The following is a 17659-nucleotide window of genomic DNA, read 5'->3' as shown; positions in this document are numbered from 1 at the left end:
CACACAACCAAAGCGGAGAAAACTAAAACTTTTAGGACCAGTTTTCAAATGACCTCTTCCATTCAGGAAAAAAAAAAAATGTAAAAGTGGGATCCATTCTGTAGAGCTCATCCTTTTCCTCAAATTCTGTACAAAGGGAAGGAAAGATTTCCTCACATCTCTGGCAAGGCTGTGATGCTATCTCTGCTGCATACACTTTTGTAGGCACAGTGGGTTTCTTGATCTTCTAAAGAGTTATTTATGCAATTCAACCGGCAGCCTAAAAATCAAACACGTTCCCATCTCTTATTTTACTTCACAGCTGCCAGTCAGTCCAGTCAATTGTGTGCTGCAAAGAGCAAGGTGATACTCACTGCAACCACAGCCCTGCAAGGGACATAAGCTGCAGACATCCTGGACAGCGCTGCGGTTATCAAAGAACAATTAAAAAGCAGGGGTGTGCAGGCTTTGCTTTTCACTTCACTTCACTTGTTGCTGGGGTATTTTTCATGGACTTTATTTGTTTCATTTTAGCACACATTAAAATTGACAACGTGGGATAAAATGGAAAAAAAAAAACTACACAAACTTTATCTTTCATTTCATTTTAAAAATGACACAAGATGAAACTACAATCTCATTGTGGTTTCTGTGCTGTCTCAAAAGAAAAGCACATCCCTAGGAAAAAGCGCTAGAATGTCCTGCACTATAATTTAATCACTGGCAAAATCATTTATGGAGAGTTATGCTGTCCAGTCCAGCTAAGGACCGGACCTGGCCCCTTCCAAATATTTTAACTGCGGAAGAGATTGTGATAGGTCACAACAAGGTCATCTTGGAAGGTCTACAACAGAACGCATCAAGGAAAAATTTTTGCAGAAGATCGTATGCTTCTGTGTCCAAATACAAACAGATTTTCAAGCACAACATTCAGCAGGCAGCTATCCAAAGAAGTGCCTTAGGGGGATCATCTGTTAAGCAAAAATTACACCAGAGGAGGAATGATAACATTTCTGGCCAATGTAAGCAGATTCTTTCATGCGGAGGATACTAAAGTTTTAATTTATTGCATCTGATTCAGCGCAAACAGCAGAGTATATCACAGCTCCATAATCACTTAGTACTAAAATTAGGAGTGTGTGAATGAAATATTGTAATTTCTGCTCATGTTTTCAACACGTCTAAATCTATTTCCCATTTCCTCTTCTTGTATTAAAATAGTCATTACAGATATGAGATCAGCTGTAAACACAACGGGTTCAGGTGATTTGCCATTTGATGTGTTACAGATCCTCTCCAACTGCTCCGCGTTTGTGTAATGGCGATCAGATGTGCCGTGGCCATGTGACAAAGCAGGAATTGGTCCTCATAGCCACGGCGAAGGCTATTTTCAAAGCAATTCAGGCGGTAAAATGCATTTCACCTATGCTAACCGGCTGCCTGCAAATTGCTTGATCTCAATGAGGCTAAAAGTACATGGTTTGGTCTACAACACGCACGCCGTCAGTCCGCATTTAGAGGAGCTGCTCCCAGTAGGGGAAGGAGGGGAAGGGCCTCCTCTCAATAATGCATATGGATTGCATTTTTCACCTTCACGGGGAGGACTTTTTGATGAGAAACGCACCCGCAGAAAAATCTCTGCGCATGCTTTGTTTTCACAGCAAAATCGCAGGCGTGCATTCCCGTTGAAAATCGGTGCAATGTTGGCAGGTAAAAAGTTCTCATGGACATTGTGTCAATGTGGCAAATTTGAAAATTTTCCCCCAACATCCCTAAATACGGTATTTTTCACAGGCTGTTGTGACCTTCGCTGCATGACGTCTCCACTCCACCCACCTTACCTCTTTGGCGACTCCCTCTTTGGTTGATGGAGGTTTGACTGCCGCAGCGTCAACTTGCCGACCTCCTCCGGCGTTGCCGGACTGGCTAGATGCTGTCTTCCGCCATGTTCTCCTGAGGCCTAAGGACGCGTGCGCAGCGCGGCCCTGACTCAAGTACCAGCTGTGGCGCGGACCTCAGGGGCATCCCTCTGAGATGACATCAGCATCACCAGATATTTAAGGTCTCTTGTTTTGCTAGCTATTCGAGTTAGCAAAGGGTTTCCTACTTAGCTGCCTCCAGGTATCGCTGCGGATGGGATTCACTCTCCGCTTACCTTGCTACTCTGCCTCCTCGGACTTTACCAGGGGTACCCGCTCCTCGGGGGCCTCGCTCTCTCTCTTGCTTTTCAGGTTGCAGTCTGGAACCGGTACTCGCTCCCTGAGGGCCCACATTCCCGGACCTGCTATTGAATATAACTTCTGCCAGGAAGTCACCGCTGCCTACAACACCAGTGAGTTACCATCTCTCTCTCAGAGCTTTCCCTGGAACCAGGTACTCGCTCCTCGAGGGCCTACTTCATTCCAGCTCCTGGGCTGTTCCAAGAGACTACAGTGTGAGTGTTACCATCAAGGTTCTGTTCCTGAACTCTGCATACTCTGCCTATTCACTATCTCAGTTTCTCTACAGCTCAGCCATCCTGGGATCGCTGTTCCAGTGCCTGAGGGACTACAGCCCAGCTGGGCTCTTCCAGCTCACTACTGCCACCTCTGGTGGTTCTCTAAAACAGTTTAATAAAAGAACTAGTGTGTGTCTGTCTCCCAACTCTGAGCCTGACCGGTGGCCCCTCTCGGGATCTTCCCCCGTGGGCATGGTCATCTGCCACCGGCCCAAGGATCTACCCACAATTATCACAAATAATAACACAGGCCATTCCATTTTCTACCTTAACCTCCCTATTAGTGCACTACTGAACAAAAATGGTCAAAAGCTAGCAAGATAGGAATTGGAGAATCATTAATGGATCAATCCTTTTAACCCATTTGTTATTTGCTGCCACCTTGGTAGTTAGGCCCAGCCTTTCTTTTAGCTTTTCGCTGTTTCTTAACTTTTCTAATGCAAATCTGAAAGAGTTTGAGAGAGAATGTGCCACATCGCAATGTTCTGAGCCATGGTGCAACGGCAACGTTATCTGTGTGCAAACCAACCCATAATGGTGGTACCTTTCCATTTTGGTATGGACACTAAGGCATTTTTAGATCTCTAAAAAAAAAATCTCTCAGCCGGGAGGACTTGGAAGCACAATCTTGCAAGTAGAATCTGCTGAAGCAAGTGAAAGATAAGAGTATCCCAGTTCTAAATACAAGTCTATCTTGCTGATTGTCCATTTACAGCAGGGCAAAGAATAAGGCTGATGTAGACACCTAAAGCCAAATTGCCTTGTACTCAAGCCACAAGCACGTACGTATAGGGTTGCCAACTGGCTACAGATTTTCAGGACAGGTTGATCCAGTCCTGGTTTTACCACATTGCATGCAGGGATTTGTAGCTTTGCTTTTCTAATCAACTGCAATAGCGAAATCAGAACTACAATTCCCTGCATGCAATGGAGCAATGGAGAGGCTTCTAAGAAAACTAAAAAGTCATGGGATAGGAGGTGATGTCCTTTTGTGGATTACAAACTGGTTAAAAGACAGGAAACAGAGAGTAGGATTAAATGGTCAATTTTCTCAGTAGAAAAGGGTAAACAGTGGAGTGCCTCAGGGATCTGTACTTGGACCAGTGCTTTTCAATATATTTATAAATGATCTGGAAAGGAATACGACGAGTGAGGTTATCAAATTTGGGATGATACAAAATTATTCAGAGTAGTTAAATCACAAGAGGATTGTTGATACATTACAGGAGGACCTTGCAAGACTGGAAGATTGGGCATCCAGATGGCAGATGAAATTTAATGTGGATAAGTGCAAAGAGTTGCATATATGGAAAAATAACCCTTGCTGTAGTTACACGATGTTAGGTTCCATATTAGGAGCTACCACCCAGGAAAAAATCTAGGCATCATAGTGGATAATACTTTGAAATTGTCGGCTCAGATTGCTGCAGCAGTCAAAAAAACAAACAGAATGTTAGGAATTATTAGGAAGGGAATGGTTAATAAAACGTAAAATGTCATAATGCCTCGTATTGCTCCATGGTGAGACCGCACCTTGAATACTGTGTACAATTCTGGTCACCACATCTCAAAAAAGATATAGTTGTGATGGAGAAAGTACAGATAAGGGCAACCAAAATGATAAGGGGAATGGAACAACTCCCCTATGAGGAAACGCTGAAGAAGTTGGGGCTGTTCAGCTTGGAGAAGAGATGGCTGAGGGGGATATGATAGAGGTCTTTAAGATCATGAGAAGTCTTGAATGAGTAGATGTGAATTGGTTATTTACACTTTTGGATAATAGAAGGACCAGGGGGCATTCCATGAAATTAGCAAGTAGCACATTTAAGACTAATCGGAGAAAATTATTTTTCGCTCAACGCACAATTAAACTCTGGAATTTGTTGCCAGAGGCCATGGTTAGTGCAGTTAGTGTAGCTCGGTTCAAACAAGGTTTGGTTAAGTTCTTGCAGGAGAAGTCCATTAACTGCTATTAATCAAGTTTTCTAGCTAATAGCCACTGCTATTAATTGCATCAGTAGCATGGGATCTTCTTGGTGTTTGGATACTTGCCAGGTTCTTTTGACCTGGATTGGCCACTGTTGGATACAGGATGCTGAGCTTGATACAGGATGCAGTAGCCAAGGCGTGCTAATCATAAGGTTGGTGATAGATATTGATTACTTTGACGAAATTTGCTCCTTGTGCCTCCTAATTGCTAATTGTAACTTTTCTTATAATTAAAATGTCAGTAATATATATATATGATGAAATATGTATATTTGATAGATTTGTTTCTTTTGTAGTGACATTGAATATTCTGTAAGGAGTTTTCCTGGTAAAATTTCAAAAAAATTGAAAAGAAAAAATTGAAAAAAATAAATATTAAGTAGCAGTAGTTGTAAGTGTAAATGGCTTTGAATATTGACCTTAGAATGACTAAACATATGGATTTGCATGGTTTAAGAGGGAAGAGCCAGCATGAATTTAGCAAATGGGAGATTGTTGCTTACTAATTTAATAGTTTTCTTTGAAGTTTTGAACAGGCATATGGACAAAGCTGAGCCCGTTGACACAGTGGATTTTCAGAAGCATGGCAATTTCTTATGTTATTATGTTCTGAAACTCTAAATCAAAAGGACACATCTAATATTTAACTCCGTGGCTCAGGAATATTATCTCAAAAATATTATCTCAAAAATCCTCAGCCTGTAGCTATGTTTTTATAATTTAATTTAATTTATAATTTTATGCCTATTACAATTGTAGGACCTATTACAAGCTCTTTGTTGTTGTTTTCTGTTTTTTGTATTATGTTCTTAAAACGACAGGTTCAATCTGTCCTGAAAATCTGGAACCAATTGGCAACCCTACTTGCGTGAAAGGCAAGAACAGCACAACTGTGCTATCAAACTAAAATATTTTTCATTTTTCAAAACTGTATGTTGGTCTTTAATATGCAATCTAGGGGGACCACTTCATGCATACTACTGATGACATACATTACGGTGTGCATCGTATGAGCCCATTAAAATAAATGCATTTCCTTAGCTCGTTATTATTTTGCATATCTGATGCTTGCTTAAAGTCAAAAGGAAACAGAAGCAAGAGTGACCTAAAAAAGCCTCTATTTTCATTTACTTTTATTGAAGGGACACACTGTGCAATACGTCATTGATGGTATCATTATTGATGAAATCACTGCTTATCGGCAGGGGCGCAATTTTCAAACTACTCACATTGATGCTAAAATCCATGCCACCCCCAGGAATGCTTCCTCTCGATGCGGCGAAAAGTACGCTAACAACGCACATACTTTTAGCTGCTCTGAGGGAAGGCGTTAAATTTGCCCTAAGGTAGACTAGAAAATAAAATGATAATATGTACTTTATCAGTATCTCTTGCCACAGTAATGTCTTTATTGCCCAGGCAATAATCTGTACATTCTGCTGACCACTCATTAGCACCGGGCTCCGTCCTATCACCAGTACTTTTCAACATCTACCATAGAACCACTAACACAGCTTGATCCAAGCCTTTGATATAAAAGCCTACATCTATGTGGACAATGGTCCAGCTGTGCTGCCAATGGACCGTGATCCATCAACAGCAATTTAAAAAAAGCTAGGTACCTGCCTCACAGACATCCAACAGTGGACTAAAAGCAACAAACTCCTGAAGCCAACAAAACTGAGATTCCCTGGATACAAAACACAGGCACACAGATCCTGGATTTGAATCTTTGAGCTACCACTAAAAGCAAAGGTTAAAAGCCTTGGAGTCTTGCTTGACTCAGAACTATGCATGTTCCCACCAAACGTCAAAGAATTGCCTCTTTCAATTGCATACACTGCGAAGACTCCCTCCTTCCATCAAGAAAAAGAAGTCACTGTTGTCTATGCCGGAGTAACCACATGATTGGATTACTGCAATGCCCTGTATAAAGGATTAACAGATAAGACCCTTCACAAACTCCAACTAATACAAATTTCCTCTGCACAAATGATAGAGGGATGCAAGATAAATCACCATAACACACCTGTCCTACAAAAAGTGCCCTGGCTACCAGGCCCTGATAGAACCAAATTCAAGGCCCTGACACTGATCTACAAAGCCCTAGGAGAAAATGGACCTAGTTACCTGAAAGATAGGCTGTCCTGCTACAAGACCTCCAGACCTTTAAGATCCTCAATTGGTGCCTTCATAACACCTGTAATAAAAGAAATTAAAAGAACGGATACCCATCGATGAGCTTTTTAGGGAGCAGTATCTGCTCTATGGAACTCTCTCCCAGAAGACCTCCATTAAATGTATGACTACTCCCACTTCAGGAAGCAAGTAAAAGCATGGCTCTTCCATCAGACCTTTAATTCAAAACCAAGAACTACGTCCACCTTGGAAAACAGATGAAATTGCTCCCCTCCATGCATTAGAAGCTATTTGGCACCACACATTAGTACTTGAACATATTGCTAAACCGATTTTTTGATGAGATGTTGTCTATGTTTTGCTGAAGTGTTGTGTATGCTACTGAGATGCTGCTTAAGGTGTTATGTATTTTACTGAGATGTTGCATGAAATGTGTATTTTTTAAATTTATTTCTATTGTTTGGTTTATTTCAAGATCGGATCTTACTGTCCACCTTCTCCAACAGATTAGAATTGCTAAACTGCTACACCTACTGGGAATTGACTATATGCTACCAGTCTAATATATTTTACCTCACCTTGGGTGAATTTCTTATTCAGAAAGGTAAGTAATAAATTCAAGTAATTAAATAAGGTTATGATTTGAGCAGAAGTCAGTTGTCCTGTAAAGGAGTCATAATTTCTCAGGAATAGCTACGCAGACTGGATGGACCTACTGGTCTTTTATTTTTATTTCTCTTGATTTTAAACTCCATTATACACATCTGTACAGCACTTCAGAAATAAGTAGCAGTAGTGCCATCGTCTACTAGATTATGATATTTCTACCTGCAAGACCATAAAAAGTGAACATATGTCTTTTCTTGTTAGTTCAAATGTTGACTTACTGTTGAGAATGGCCAATGGAGAAATTACTTACCTGATACTATCATTTTCCTTAGTGTAGACGGATGGACTCAGGACCAATGGGTTATGTTCCCCTGCCAGCAGATGGAGACACAGTCAGATTTCAAAGCTGACGTCACCCTAGAAACACCCCCTAGAAACACCCTTCAGTATTCTCTTCAAAAGCAACTACGGATATACTAATGAAAAAGCTTGACTAAAAATATGATTAAAAACGGATAACCATAACTGTACTCAACCAATCAAAAACACTGAAATCCAATAGGAATATAGATGCCCTGATCTAGGGACTGGATGATGGCTTACCCGTAATCTCTTGGAATCGATATCCACTGCATGGGCAAATCCTTGGCACCATTCTTGGGCAGCCATGGGCGGGATGCTGAGTCCATCTGTCTACACTAAGGAAAACAAAATTATCAGGAAAGTAATTTCTTCATTTCCTAGCGTGTAGCCAGATGGACTCAGGACCAATGGGATGTACAAAAGCTACTCCCAATCGGGATGGGAGGCTGCCCGCCGTCTGGTTAATACCATCCTTGCAAAGGCTGAATCCTCTTGTGCCTATACGGGCCTTGAGAAGGTGTGCAAAGAGGACCACATCACCGCTCGGCAGATGTCGACAGGAGACAGCAGTCTAGCTTCTGCCCATGAGACCGCCTGAGCCCTAGTGGAATGAGCTTTAACCTGAGAAGGTAATAGCTTTCTTGCCTCCAGATAGGCTCCCGTGACCACCTCCTTAATCCAGTGAGCTATGGGAGCCTGTGAAGCTGGTTCACCCTGCTTCCTTCCACAATGAAGGACAAACAGGTGGTCCATCTTTTGGACTGGTTCTGAAATTTCCAGATACTGCGTTCCTCGCACCAGGCCTCAAATACTCTCCAGATCCGCATATACACAATTACTGCCGCAGAATATCTTTGCTTCATCAGGAAAGCCCTCTCAAGGGCCAGACCGTAAGACAGAATTGAGTCGGATCCTCGTGAAGGACCGGTCCCTGCTGAAGCAGGCCCCTATGCGGAGGGAAGCACAGGAGGGTTTCCATCAGGAGTCTCCGCATGTCCACATATCATGGACGCCTGGGCCAGTCTGAAGCTACTAGTAGGACTAATCCTCTGTGGTACTCAATTCTGCGAATGACCCTGTCCAGCAGGGCCCATGGAAGAAGGTTTTATATCAACTCTTCTTCCGGCCAGGTCTGAATGTGTTACTGTTTGTAAGGTTTTGGGTGGACCCTTGGAGACTGTGGCAGATGACCACGCCCACGGGGGGAAGTCCCATGAGGGGCCACAGGTCAGGCTCAGCTTTAGGACACACAACACAGAATTATCTTTTATTAAACAGAGTTGAGAAGCCACCAGAGGTGGCAGTAGTAAGTAGAGATGAAGCCCGGCTGGGCTTGTAGTCCCTCAGAACACTGGAACAGCGATTCCTCAATAGCTATGCTGTAGGGAAGAGAAACTGAGATAGTGAGTACAGTGGAGCATACACAGGGTTCTGGTATAAAGCCTCGTTGGTTGATTACTCACACAGCGGTTTCTCCCAGAAGGTAACACAGAAGCTGGAATAGAGGCAGGCCCTCGAGGAGCGAGTACCTGGTTCCAGGGAACAGCTCTGAGAGAATATAGATGGTAACTCACTGATAGTGAAGGCAGCAGGTTCTTCCAAGCAGAAGTGAAGCTCAGGCAGCGAGTCCGGGAACATGGGCCCTCGAGGAGCGAGTACCGGTTCCAGACAGTGACCTGAAAGAAAAGAGAGAGGCCCCTGAGGAGCGGGTACCCTGATAGAGTAAGTCCAATTAAGGAGAGGCAGAGTAGCTAAGTACGGAGAGCGAATCCCATCCGTAAGGAGTCCTTGCTAACTCGAATAGCTAGCAAACAGAGTAGGCTTTTGTATCCGGGATGCGTGACATCATCACAGGGGGACGCCCCTGAGGTTCGCACCAAAGAAGGAATAAGAAGCAGGGCCGTGCGGTGTGCATGCCCTATGGCAGCTGAACAACATGGCGGGATGCAGCGCCCAAGTCGGACCGGGGACACCGGAGAGGATGGCAGGCAGACGCCGTGGCAGTCAGACGTCCATCAACCGCGGGAGGAGTCGCCAAAGAGGTAAGGAGGGCGGAGTGGAGATGTCGGGCAGCGACAGTCGTAACAGGATGAGAGTGATGACCCCCAGGGACCACTGTTCTTTTCTGTGACTGAAGAATTGGGGAACCTTCACATTATGGGATGTGGCCAGCAAGTCGATGGACAGGAGACCCCAGCGATCTACTATCAGTTGAAAAGCTTTGGTCAACAACTCCCACTCTCCTGGATCTAGAATCTCCCTGCTTAGAAAGTGTGCTCTGACATTGTCTTTTCCTGCAATGTGGTAGGCTGAGATCATCTTTAGATGTATTTCCTCCCATTCCATAAGGAGATATATCTCGTGTGACACTTGCTGGCTCTTGGTTCCACCCTGGCGGTTGATGTAGACTACCGTTGTTGCATTGCCTGACATTACGCAGACTGCTTGACCCTGGAGTTGGTGGCTGAATTGTAGCCATGCCAATCTGACTGCCCGGGCTTCTAGGCAATTGATCTTCCAGACAGCCTCTTCCCCAGTCCAACGCCCCTGGGCCGTGAGTCCCTGACAGTGAGCTCCCCAGCCCAGGAGGCTCACGTCTGTTTATTTATTTAAAATCTTTCCCATACCATCGTTCAGTTATATACCATCACAACGGTTTACAAAAAGGCACAAATAGTAATGTCGGGACTTGAATATGTTAATACATTTTATAAGAGTGCCATTAAGGTTCGGTTACATAATTTCATAATAAGGCTATTTGATGAATGTAACAAATCTGTTGTGAGGACCAGCTAGTTCGGGGAGGACAGAGGTACACTCCTACTCAGATGAGCTTCCTGCAGCCACCACTGGAGCTGAGAGCATACTCCTATCGGTAAGTGGAGGCAAATCGAATAGTCTTAAGACTGCGGGTTCCAACAAGACAGTAGTGAGCGTTGAAGTAGTCGCATGTGTGCCCGCGCCCATGGCACTACTTCCAGGGTTGCTGCCATCAACCTGAGATCTTGAAGATATCTCCACATCATCGGGCGGATTGTGCTCATCAACTGATGCACTTGGCACATCAACTTCCTTATCTGCGTGGTCGGAAGAAAGACCCTGCCCTGTTTGGTGTCAAATCGGCCTCACAGATACTCCAAGGACTGGAAGTGCTTGAGACTGCTTTTGTCCAGGTTTACAACCCAGCCGAGTTCCTGAAGCAAGGAGGTGACCCTTTTGGTCACTCGAAGACTCTCTTCCACAGACTTGGCCCGGATCAATCAGTTGTCCAAGTAGGGGTGCACCAGGAATCCCTCTTTTCTCAATGCTGCTGCTACAACCACCATAATCTTGGAAAATGTTCTGGGGGTGGTGGCTAGGCCAAAGGGCAGTGCCTGGAACTGATAATAGTGACCCAGTCCTGCAAAGCGTAGGAAATGTTGGTGTTCTCGATGGATTGGAATATGTAGGTAGGCCTCGGATAGGTCCAGGGAAGTTAAGAACTCTCTCGATTTTTCAGCCATTATCACAGAGCGTAGGGTTTCCATAAGGAAATTATTCACTCATAGATGTCTGTTGACACTGTTGAGGTCCAGGATGAGGTGAAAGGAACCTTCCTTCTTTGGTACGATGAAATAGATGCAATAACGCCCCATATTTTCCTGGTGTGCAGGTACTGGGATTATAGCCCTCATCCTGAGGATCCTTAAAAGAGTAGTCTCCACTGCCTACTTCTTGTGCAGGGAGTGGCAAGGAGACATCATGAATATGTCCAGTACCCATTTGTCTGAAGTAATCTCGACCAACCGCTGGTAGAAGAGGGACAGTTGAACCCCATCTCCTTGTTCCGAGGATGGGTTGGCAAAATTTCATTGAGGGGTTTGGGACAAACCTGAACCGGAGCCTGCCCCTCTCTTGGGCTGTCTACTACAAAAGGACTGAGACCTCCCAAAGGGCTGAGACCTCTGAAATGTTGAGTTTCTGTAGAGGCAAAAGCATTGGGAGCCCCTGGATCAACCCCTCATAGGCGAGGGGCGCTGTAACTGTTTTCTCTTATTTTCTGGTAGCCGAGGAACTGGAGATTCATCCCATTTACTGGTCTGCTTTTCCAATTTGGTTCCAAAAAGGAGTAATCGTTTAAAGGGCATTATTGTAAGATTTGCCTTGGAGGTTACATCTGCTGATTAATTCCGCAGCCATAAGTGCCTTCTAGCCGCCACCACTGAAGCCACTCCTCTGGACGAAGTACGAAATAGATTCGAGCCCATGTCAGCTAAAAAGGCGGCAGCGAGATCCATAACCGCTCTGGAATTCATCCCAGAGTCATCCACCTCCTGAGAGGTGGATGACGAGCTACCAGGTCACAACAAGAAGCAATCTGTAAGGTTATTGCTACTGCGTCAAAGGTCTGTTCAAGGATAGACTACATCCGTCTATTGTGTGCATCCTTTACTGCTACTCTTCCCTTCACTGGGATAGTTGTTCACTTAAAGATGGCACAGACCAGTGCATCCACTTTAGGGAAACACAAACACTCTCTCACTGCCGGATCCAGTAGGTGTAAAGCTTCTAGCGCTCATCCCCCTTTAAAACTTGCTTCTGGGGCATCCCATTCCAGGTCAATCAACTTCTGGATGGCTTCCAGTACTGGAAAGTAGCAAGAGGCTTTCTGTAGGGAAACCAGAATGGGATTCTTCTTTGGCTCTGTCATAGATTCTGCCCCAAGAACTCCCATCATCTTCAGGGTCTGGAAAACAAAGGCTGGCAATTCATCTCTATGGAAAAACTGTAACATGGTCCAATATGGTTCTAAGCCAGGGGGAATTTCTCCATCTTCCAAGGAATCCATATCCTTCTCTTCGTCCATGATGTCCTGGTCCCTGCCAGGGATACACTTGATGAGATGAGGCATGCCTCGAGGTTTGCCGATAGGACTGGAAGTGGGAGGGCTTACTGGCTGAGGTTCCGGACAGGGGCATGTGAGGTAGCAGACTGCGCCTGTACGAAGGCTTGAAGGCCCTGGAAAAATTCCACCCAAGAGAAGGCAACCGGGTCCATGCCTAGGCCAGGAGGTACTGGGGTAGGCGCCACTGAATTTCTCTTTCCCATGGATGACCTAGTCACTGGAGTACACAGATCTGGGGTACTTCCAGTTAAGGCTGTGGTTAACCCATCCTCTGAATGGGAGAAGCCAGGTTTATCAAAGTTCGGGGAGGGCAACTCTCCCTGGGCTTCCTCACAGTGCTGACATAAGTTGGAATCCAGGTCAGACTGTGAAGGCCTAATATGACAAGCAGTGCAGAGAGAAAGGTGTTTATGTTTCTTAGATGCTGGCGCCATTGGCAGCGGTAACTGTGCATTCTGTCGGCTCGCACTTAAAATTTTATGCGAACAGATTTCGGGCACCTAGGTAGGACATGGCGAGGCGCACGCACAGCCCATACACCCGGCTTTACCTTTATTCTGTGCTTAGTAGGTTGTGCATGTATGTACGCGCACGACGTTATGCATGCAACTTGCATGCAGAACTGACGCATTGCACATACTGACATTCTATGGAAAGTAATACAGCACGCACAAAGACGTGTGCAAGATGGCGCTGCTGCGGCCTACCACGCACTGTGTCAACCAAGCCTAAAGCGGGGCCTAGCTCACCAGGGGGCCACTCAACCTGCTTGGAAGCCCACTTCCCCTTACCCCAACGGGATCGGGAACGACGTCGGTACGGTGCCGAGCAAGGAGATCGGAGGAAGTCTTACCGAAAACCCCTCCAAACATCCCTGAATCAGGAGGTAAATCTTCTTCTCTTTTTTTTTGACTTACCTGGCCTCAGCACTTACCTGCTGAGTACAGAGACGGCCTCCAGCTGCAGGGGGAGAGGGCTTTGGTTGTCACCGCCGTGATCGGCTTCCTGCACCCGCTGCTTTTCAGCTACTTAAGCAGCAAATTCCACGCCAGGAACCGGCTACTGGACCAAGACACACCTCTGAGGGATCTCGGAAACCACCTCAGGAATACTCAGCTGGGGGAGGGACCTTTAGGTATCACCGCAGGAGAGCGGGGCTCAATTTTTTCTCCATTTTAAATGTAGAATTTCTCCTTCCAAAACATATAGCAATCCCCATAGAGAGAGGAATGTCTACCATCTGCTAGAGATGGAGAAATACTGAAGGGCTGAGGTCACTGCAGGGGTGAATGTAGGGTGTCGTCAGCTTTGAATTCTGACTCCTTCTCCATCTGCTGGCAGGGAAGCATAACCCATTGGTCCTGAGTCCATCTGGCTTCATGCTAGGAAAATAAAATTGCTAGCATTCTTAGGCATTACATACCTCGGCATCGGATCCTCGCCGAACTGATTTGACCATGATGGCTTTGTTCTTATCTTCAACGGTAAATCCATAGTCCTCCTCCTGAGGCAAGATCTGCCATAGAGAAAAGGCAGAAGACATTTCAGCAATTGAGGCTTGAGATTAAAATTCAAAATCCTGAATGTTTGATTTTAAACAACACAGTCTGAAGCACACAAAACTTTACCAAGGAATACTCGCATAGACTTCCAGAAAACCCACTTTATTCCTGTACTGGGGAAAGTGAAGATGCACAGTTCTCTGTCAAGCAGATACCTCATCTAGAAAATCTTTTTCATGAAAAGACTCTACCCTAGTGCTGACTCTTCCACTAGCCAAAACCTGTTCCTGATCCTATTATCATTATGACCTGCTTACAGGAAATCAAGATAAAGCAATCAATATAATGCATAGATACAGAGGAAAACAAAAGAATTAAAATGCTCTTCTGAGAAGCAGAATGTGGTAGTTATTCCACAAGAACATAAGATTAATCTATGCTTGGTCAGACCAATGTTCCATCAAGCTCAGCATCAGATTCATTCCTTGTTGCTCACGCCAAGAGATAATTAGTGGCTTTCCCAAATCTACCTGGCTAAATGTTTATGGACTTTTCCTCCAGGAATTTGCCCAACCCTCTTTTAACCCCACCTATGCTAAAGTAATCATAGGAAGTACTTGAAGCTAAAGCCTTTGAGATACCTACCTGTAAGGCAGCACCACTAGTGTTCCATTATTTACCTGTGCAGGATCAGGCTAGATGCCTGGTCCACCTTAAATCCACTAAGGCGAGTATGCACTATGAGCGAGATCCTGTGGGGCAGGTGGGGCTCAGAGGGAGTAACCAGAGGCTGGGGAATAAGAGCTGGGATCTAGGTAAGGATAACCAGACCCAGGCCCAGGTCTCCTGGAGGAAGGCAGCTCCTGTATGTAACACTGTCCAAACACTGAGCTGAGATGAAGCAGCACAACTGTGAGTAGAGAGAGAGTACGCTGTCTGAAGGTAAAGTCAGTTTACTGTTGTCTATATGAATGAAGCTGTGAATAAAGAGGATGTTTTAAGAAAAGCTGGCGTCAGACTGAATTTCTGCCTCCAGGTCTGTAGGAATCACAACTCGTTTCCACACTACCCAAGAGCACCAGGATAGCCCATTACTGATTAGGTAAAATATCCTCTGTCAGAAACACAAGCTCCTCAGAAAAATAGAGCTTGTGATACAGAATTCTTGGAATGGAGTGTGTGGGGTCTATATTCAATGACATCTAGTGGGATAACTCATAAGTTATCCAGCTAAATGCAATTTTAGCTGGATAACTCATTAGCTAGAATTTAGCTGGAAAGATAGGGGAGTTCCGGGAATGGAGTTAAGTTATCAAGCTAATTCTAATGTTCAAAGTTAGCCAGGTAACTTATCTGGCTAAATCTAGTCCTTGTCACAGAGGAGACCTAAAGTTAGCCAGATACACCTATCCGGTAACTTTAAGACAGATGGGTATATTCAATAGTGCGGCTGCGCCATTGAATATCCTGCCAAAGGTAGCCAGATAAGTTTAACGGGCTAACTTTGCTGGCTGGAAATTGGCTGAAAATGGACCCATGTATCTTTCTGCAAGTTTCAGCTATAAAGCCCTGGCTTCTTGGGGAGAAGGGAATGTATTCATATGTGTTATGTTAATAGTACCTACTCTATATGATCTTATCAATACAGATTGATATAGAAAGGTTTTAAGGACCTCAGACTTATAAGGCAAGTGAGAAATGTCCATATAAATGACGTACATGTATTACTAAGGTATCTGAACAGTAATATTCTATCACATGTTTAAGAATTATATTTTGAAAAGATGAAGCAAAGATCATGCTAGATATTTTCTTCCCATTTGTTGAACTTTAACATTGTTCTTGTTTCGAAGACAAAATAAATTCTATTTATAGAATTATTGACTGCCAACGGCTTCTGCTTCCCTCACTTTAACTGCTAGCAGAAGGCAGGAGAAAAAAGAAGCCCTGTCCAACAGCACAAACGGCTTTCCTGGAAAAATGACAAAAGGCTCGGAGAATGTAAAAAGCTCCAATCTCTGCCCTTCTTGCGGGGGATTCTATAAATCCGCTAATTTTATGTGACGATCAAAAGTGCACCTTGAAATGATAATACAGGCCTCTTTCTTGCAATCTCCACATTGTGGTCAAGGAGATGCTATGTTTTCCAATAAGGCAGGCACACAAAATAATAATAAAAAAAAAAAAGCAGCGTTTAATCGTATGAGTTTGCTTGGAAGAAAATTCACCATGGTTTCTAGTTGTTGGACATAAGAAAGCTGTTTGTGGAATGTTCAGCCAGTTCCAAGAGCTATATCTTCAACTTCCAAAAGATACATCTTGTAATTATCAGCCCAACATCCTTCTAATGATACTTGCAGACTTTAAAATAGCCTTGATTGCTCATTGTATTTATAAGTCATTAAGAAAACAAATTGCTAATCTGTTTCTAGCACTCTGAACTTCAGTGACATTGAATGCTGCTGAATTTAAAGTGCAAAAGCTGGATAACCATCCCCACTGGCCATCTAAGTCTATAAAATGCCTGCAGTCGGGGACAGCTGGATTCCTTCTACGTTCGTTCGGTACTAGTAATCTCTGTTTTCACCGCCATGTTGCAATTTTCTGTATCCCCCTCCACCAAAAGAAAAAAAGCAGCAGAGCCCATGAAAAATGTGCATAAACACAATGCGCATAAAAACACCAGTTTATATACATCAAGAACGCCCATACAGGAGAGCCAAAACAAAGATTCAAGAACCGATAAAACTAGTTTCTCTCCTCTGACACAAACCTGTTCAGGAAGAGACCAAAGAATAAATGAATCCTTCAAAAAAAAAAAAAAAAATCCCAAAATCCTGCTACAGTAATTGTATACCACTATTTATGTAAAGGGGTCCATATTCAGTAGGACGTTTAGTGGACAAGTTATCTGGCTAAAGCTAGCCGAATAGCTTGCCCTGCATGTTCAGTGGGATAAAGGTCTTACTGAATATCCCCGATTAAATTTATCCGACTAACCATAGCCGAATAACTATACATAACCGGTGATATTCAAAAGAATATCACCGGTTATGTATAAAGTTATCTGGCTATGGTTAAGTTACCTTCCATTAAAACAAAAACCAAAACGGGGACTGTCCCCCACCTCCCTTCCACCACCTGAGCTGCCAAGGCCCTACAGGGGCAAACTAGTCACCCTACAAAACGGGCCATATAATGTAAAAACTAAATTTTTGGGTGCCGGGCATCCTCCCCTGCCCTCCTCCACCCCCTGTTCCGATTTCCCCTTACAAATCTAAAATTTCAAATTTGCAGCCTCGCAGACTTATCCCCCCCCCACCTGCCCCATAACTTTATTTCACGTTGGTCTCCAGGATCACGGTAGCCTCCTACCATGATCCAGGACCAGCGCTTCTGGAGACGCCGCTGCCATTGTTAGGCAACTACGATGGAAGTGTACGCTTCCAGAAGGTCTAAAGTTATGTGGCTAACTCAGCCGCATATACCCAATATTCGGCTTAAGTTAGCCGGATAACAGGACCCCCTCCCCCGGAACGCCCACAAAACGCCTCTTTTACATCCAGCTAAATTATAGCCAGGTAACAACATATCTGGCTATAATTTAGCCGGATAATAGGCTCAATACGTCATTTAACCCATTTAGAAAGATAACTTGTGAGTTATCCGTCTAAATGGCTACTGAATATGTACCCC

The 17659-nt window shown here is 44.2% G+C and overlaps 1 protein-coding gene across 2 annotated transcripts in view; it reads right to left on the bottom strand.

The window, feature by feature from the left end:
* Positions 1-17659, bottom strand: part of PREX1 (phosphatidylinositol-3,4,5-trisphosphate dependent Rac exchange factor 1) — a 411313-nt gene that overhangs the window by 86634 nt on the left and 307020 nt on the right. For both annotated transcript variants that reach the window (XM_029611388.1, XM_029611389.1), the window contains exon 17: positions 13885-13977. In XM_029611388.1, the coding sequence (XP_029467248.1) occupies positions 13885-13977 (93 nt within the window). The remainder of the gene's footprint in view (positions 1-13884; positions 13978-17659) is intronic.

This window comes from Rhinatrema bivittatum, chromosome 8 (assembly GCF_901001135.1).
Source record: "Rhinatrema bivittatum chromosome 8, aRhiBiv1.1, whole genome shotgun sequence".
NCBI classification, from domain to species: Eukaryota; Metazoa; Chordata; class Amphibia; order Gymnophiona; family Rhinatrematidae; genus Rhinatrema; species Rhinatrema bivittatum.
Note: the sequence above shows the minus strand (reverse complement) of the source record. Positions and strands in the feature narration are given on the sequence as shown.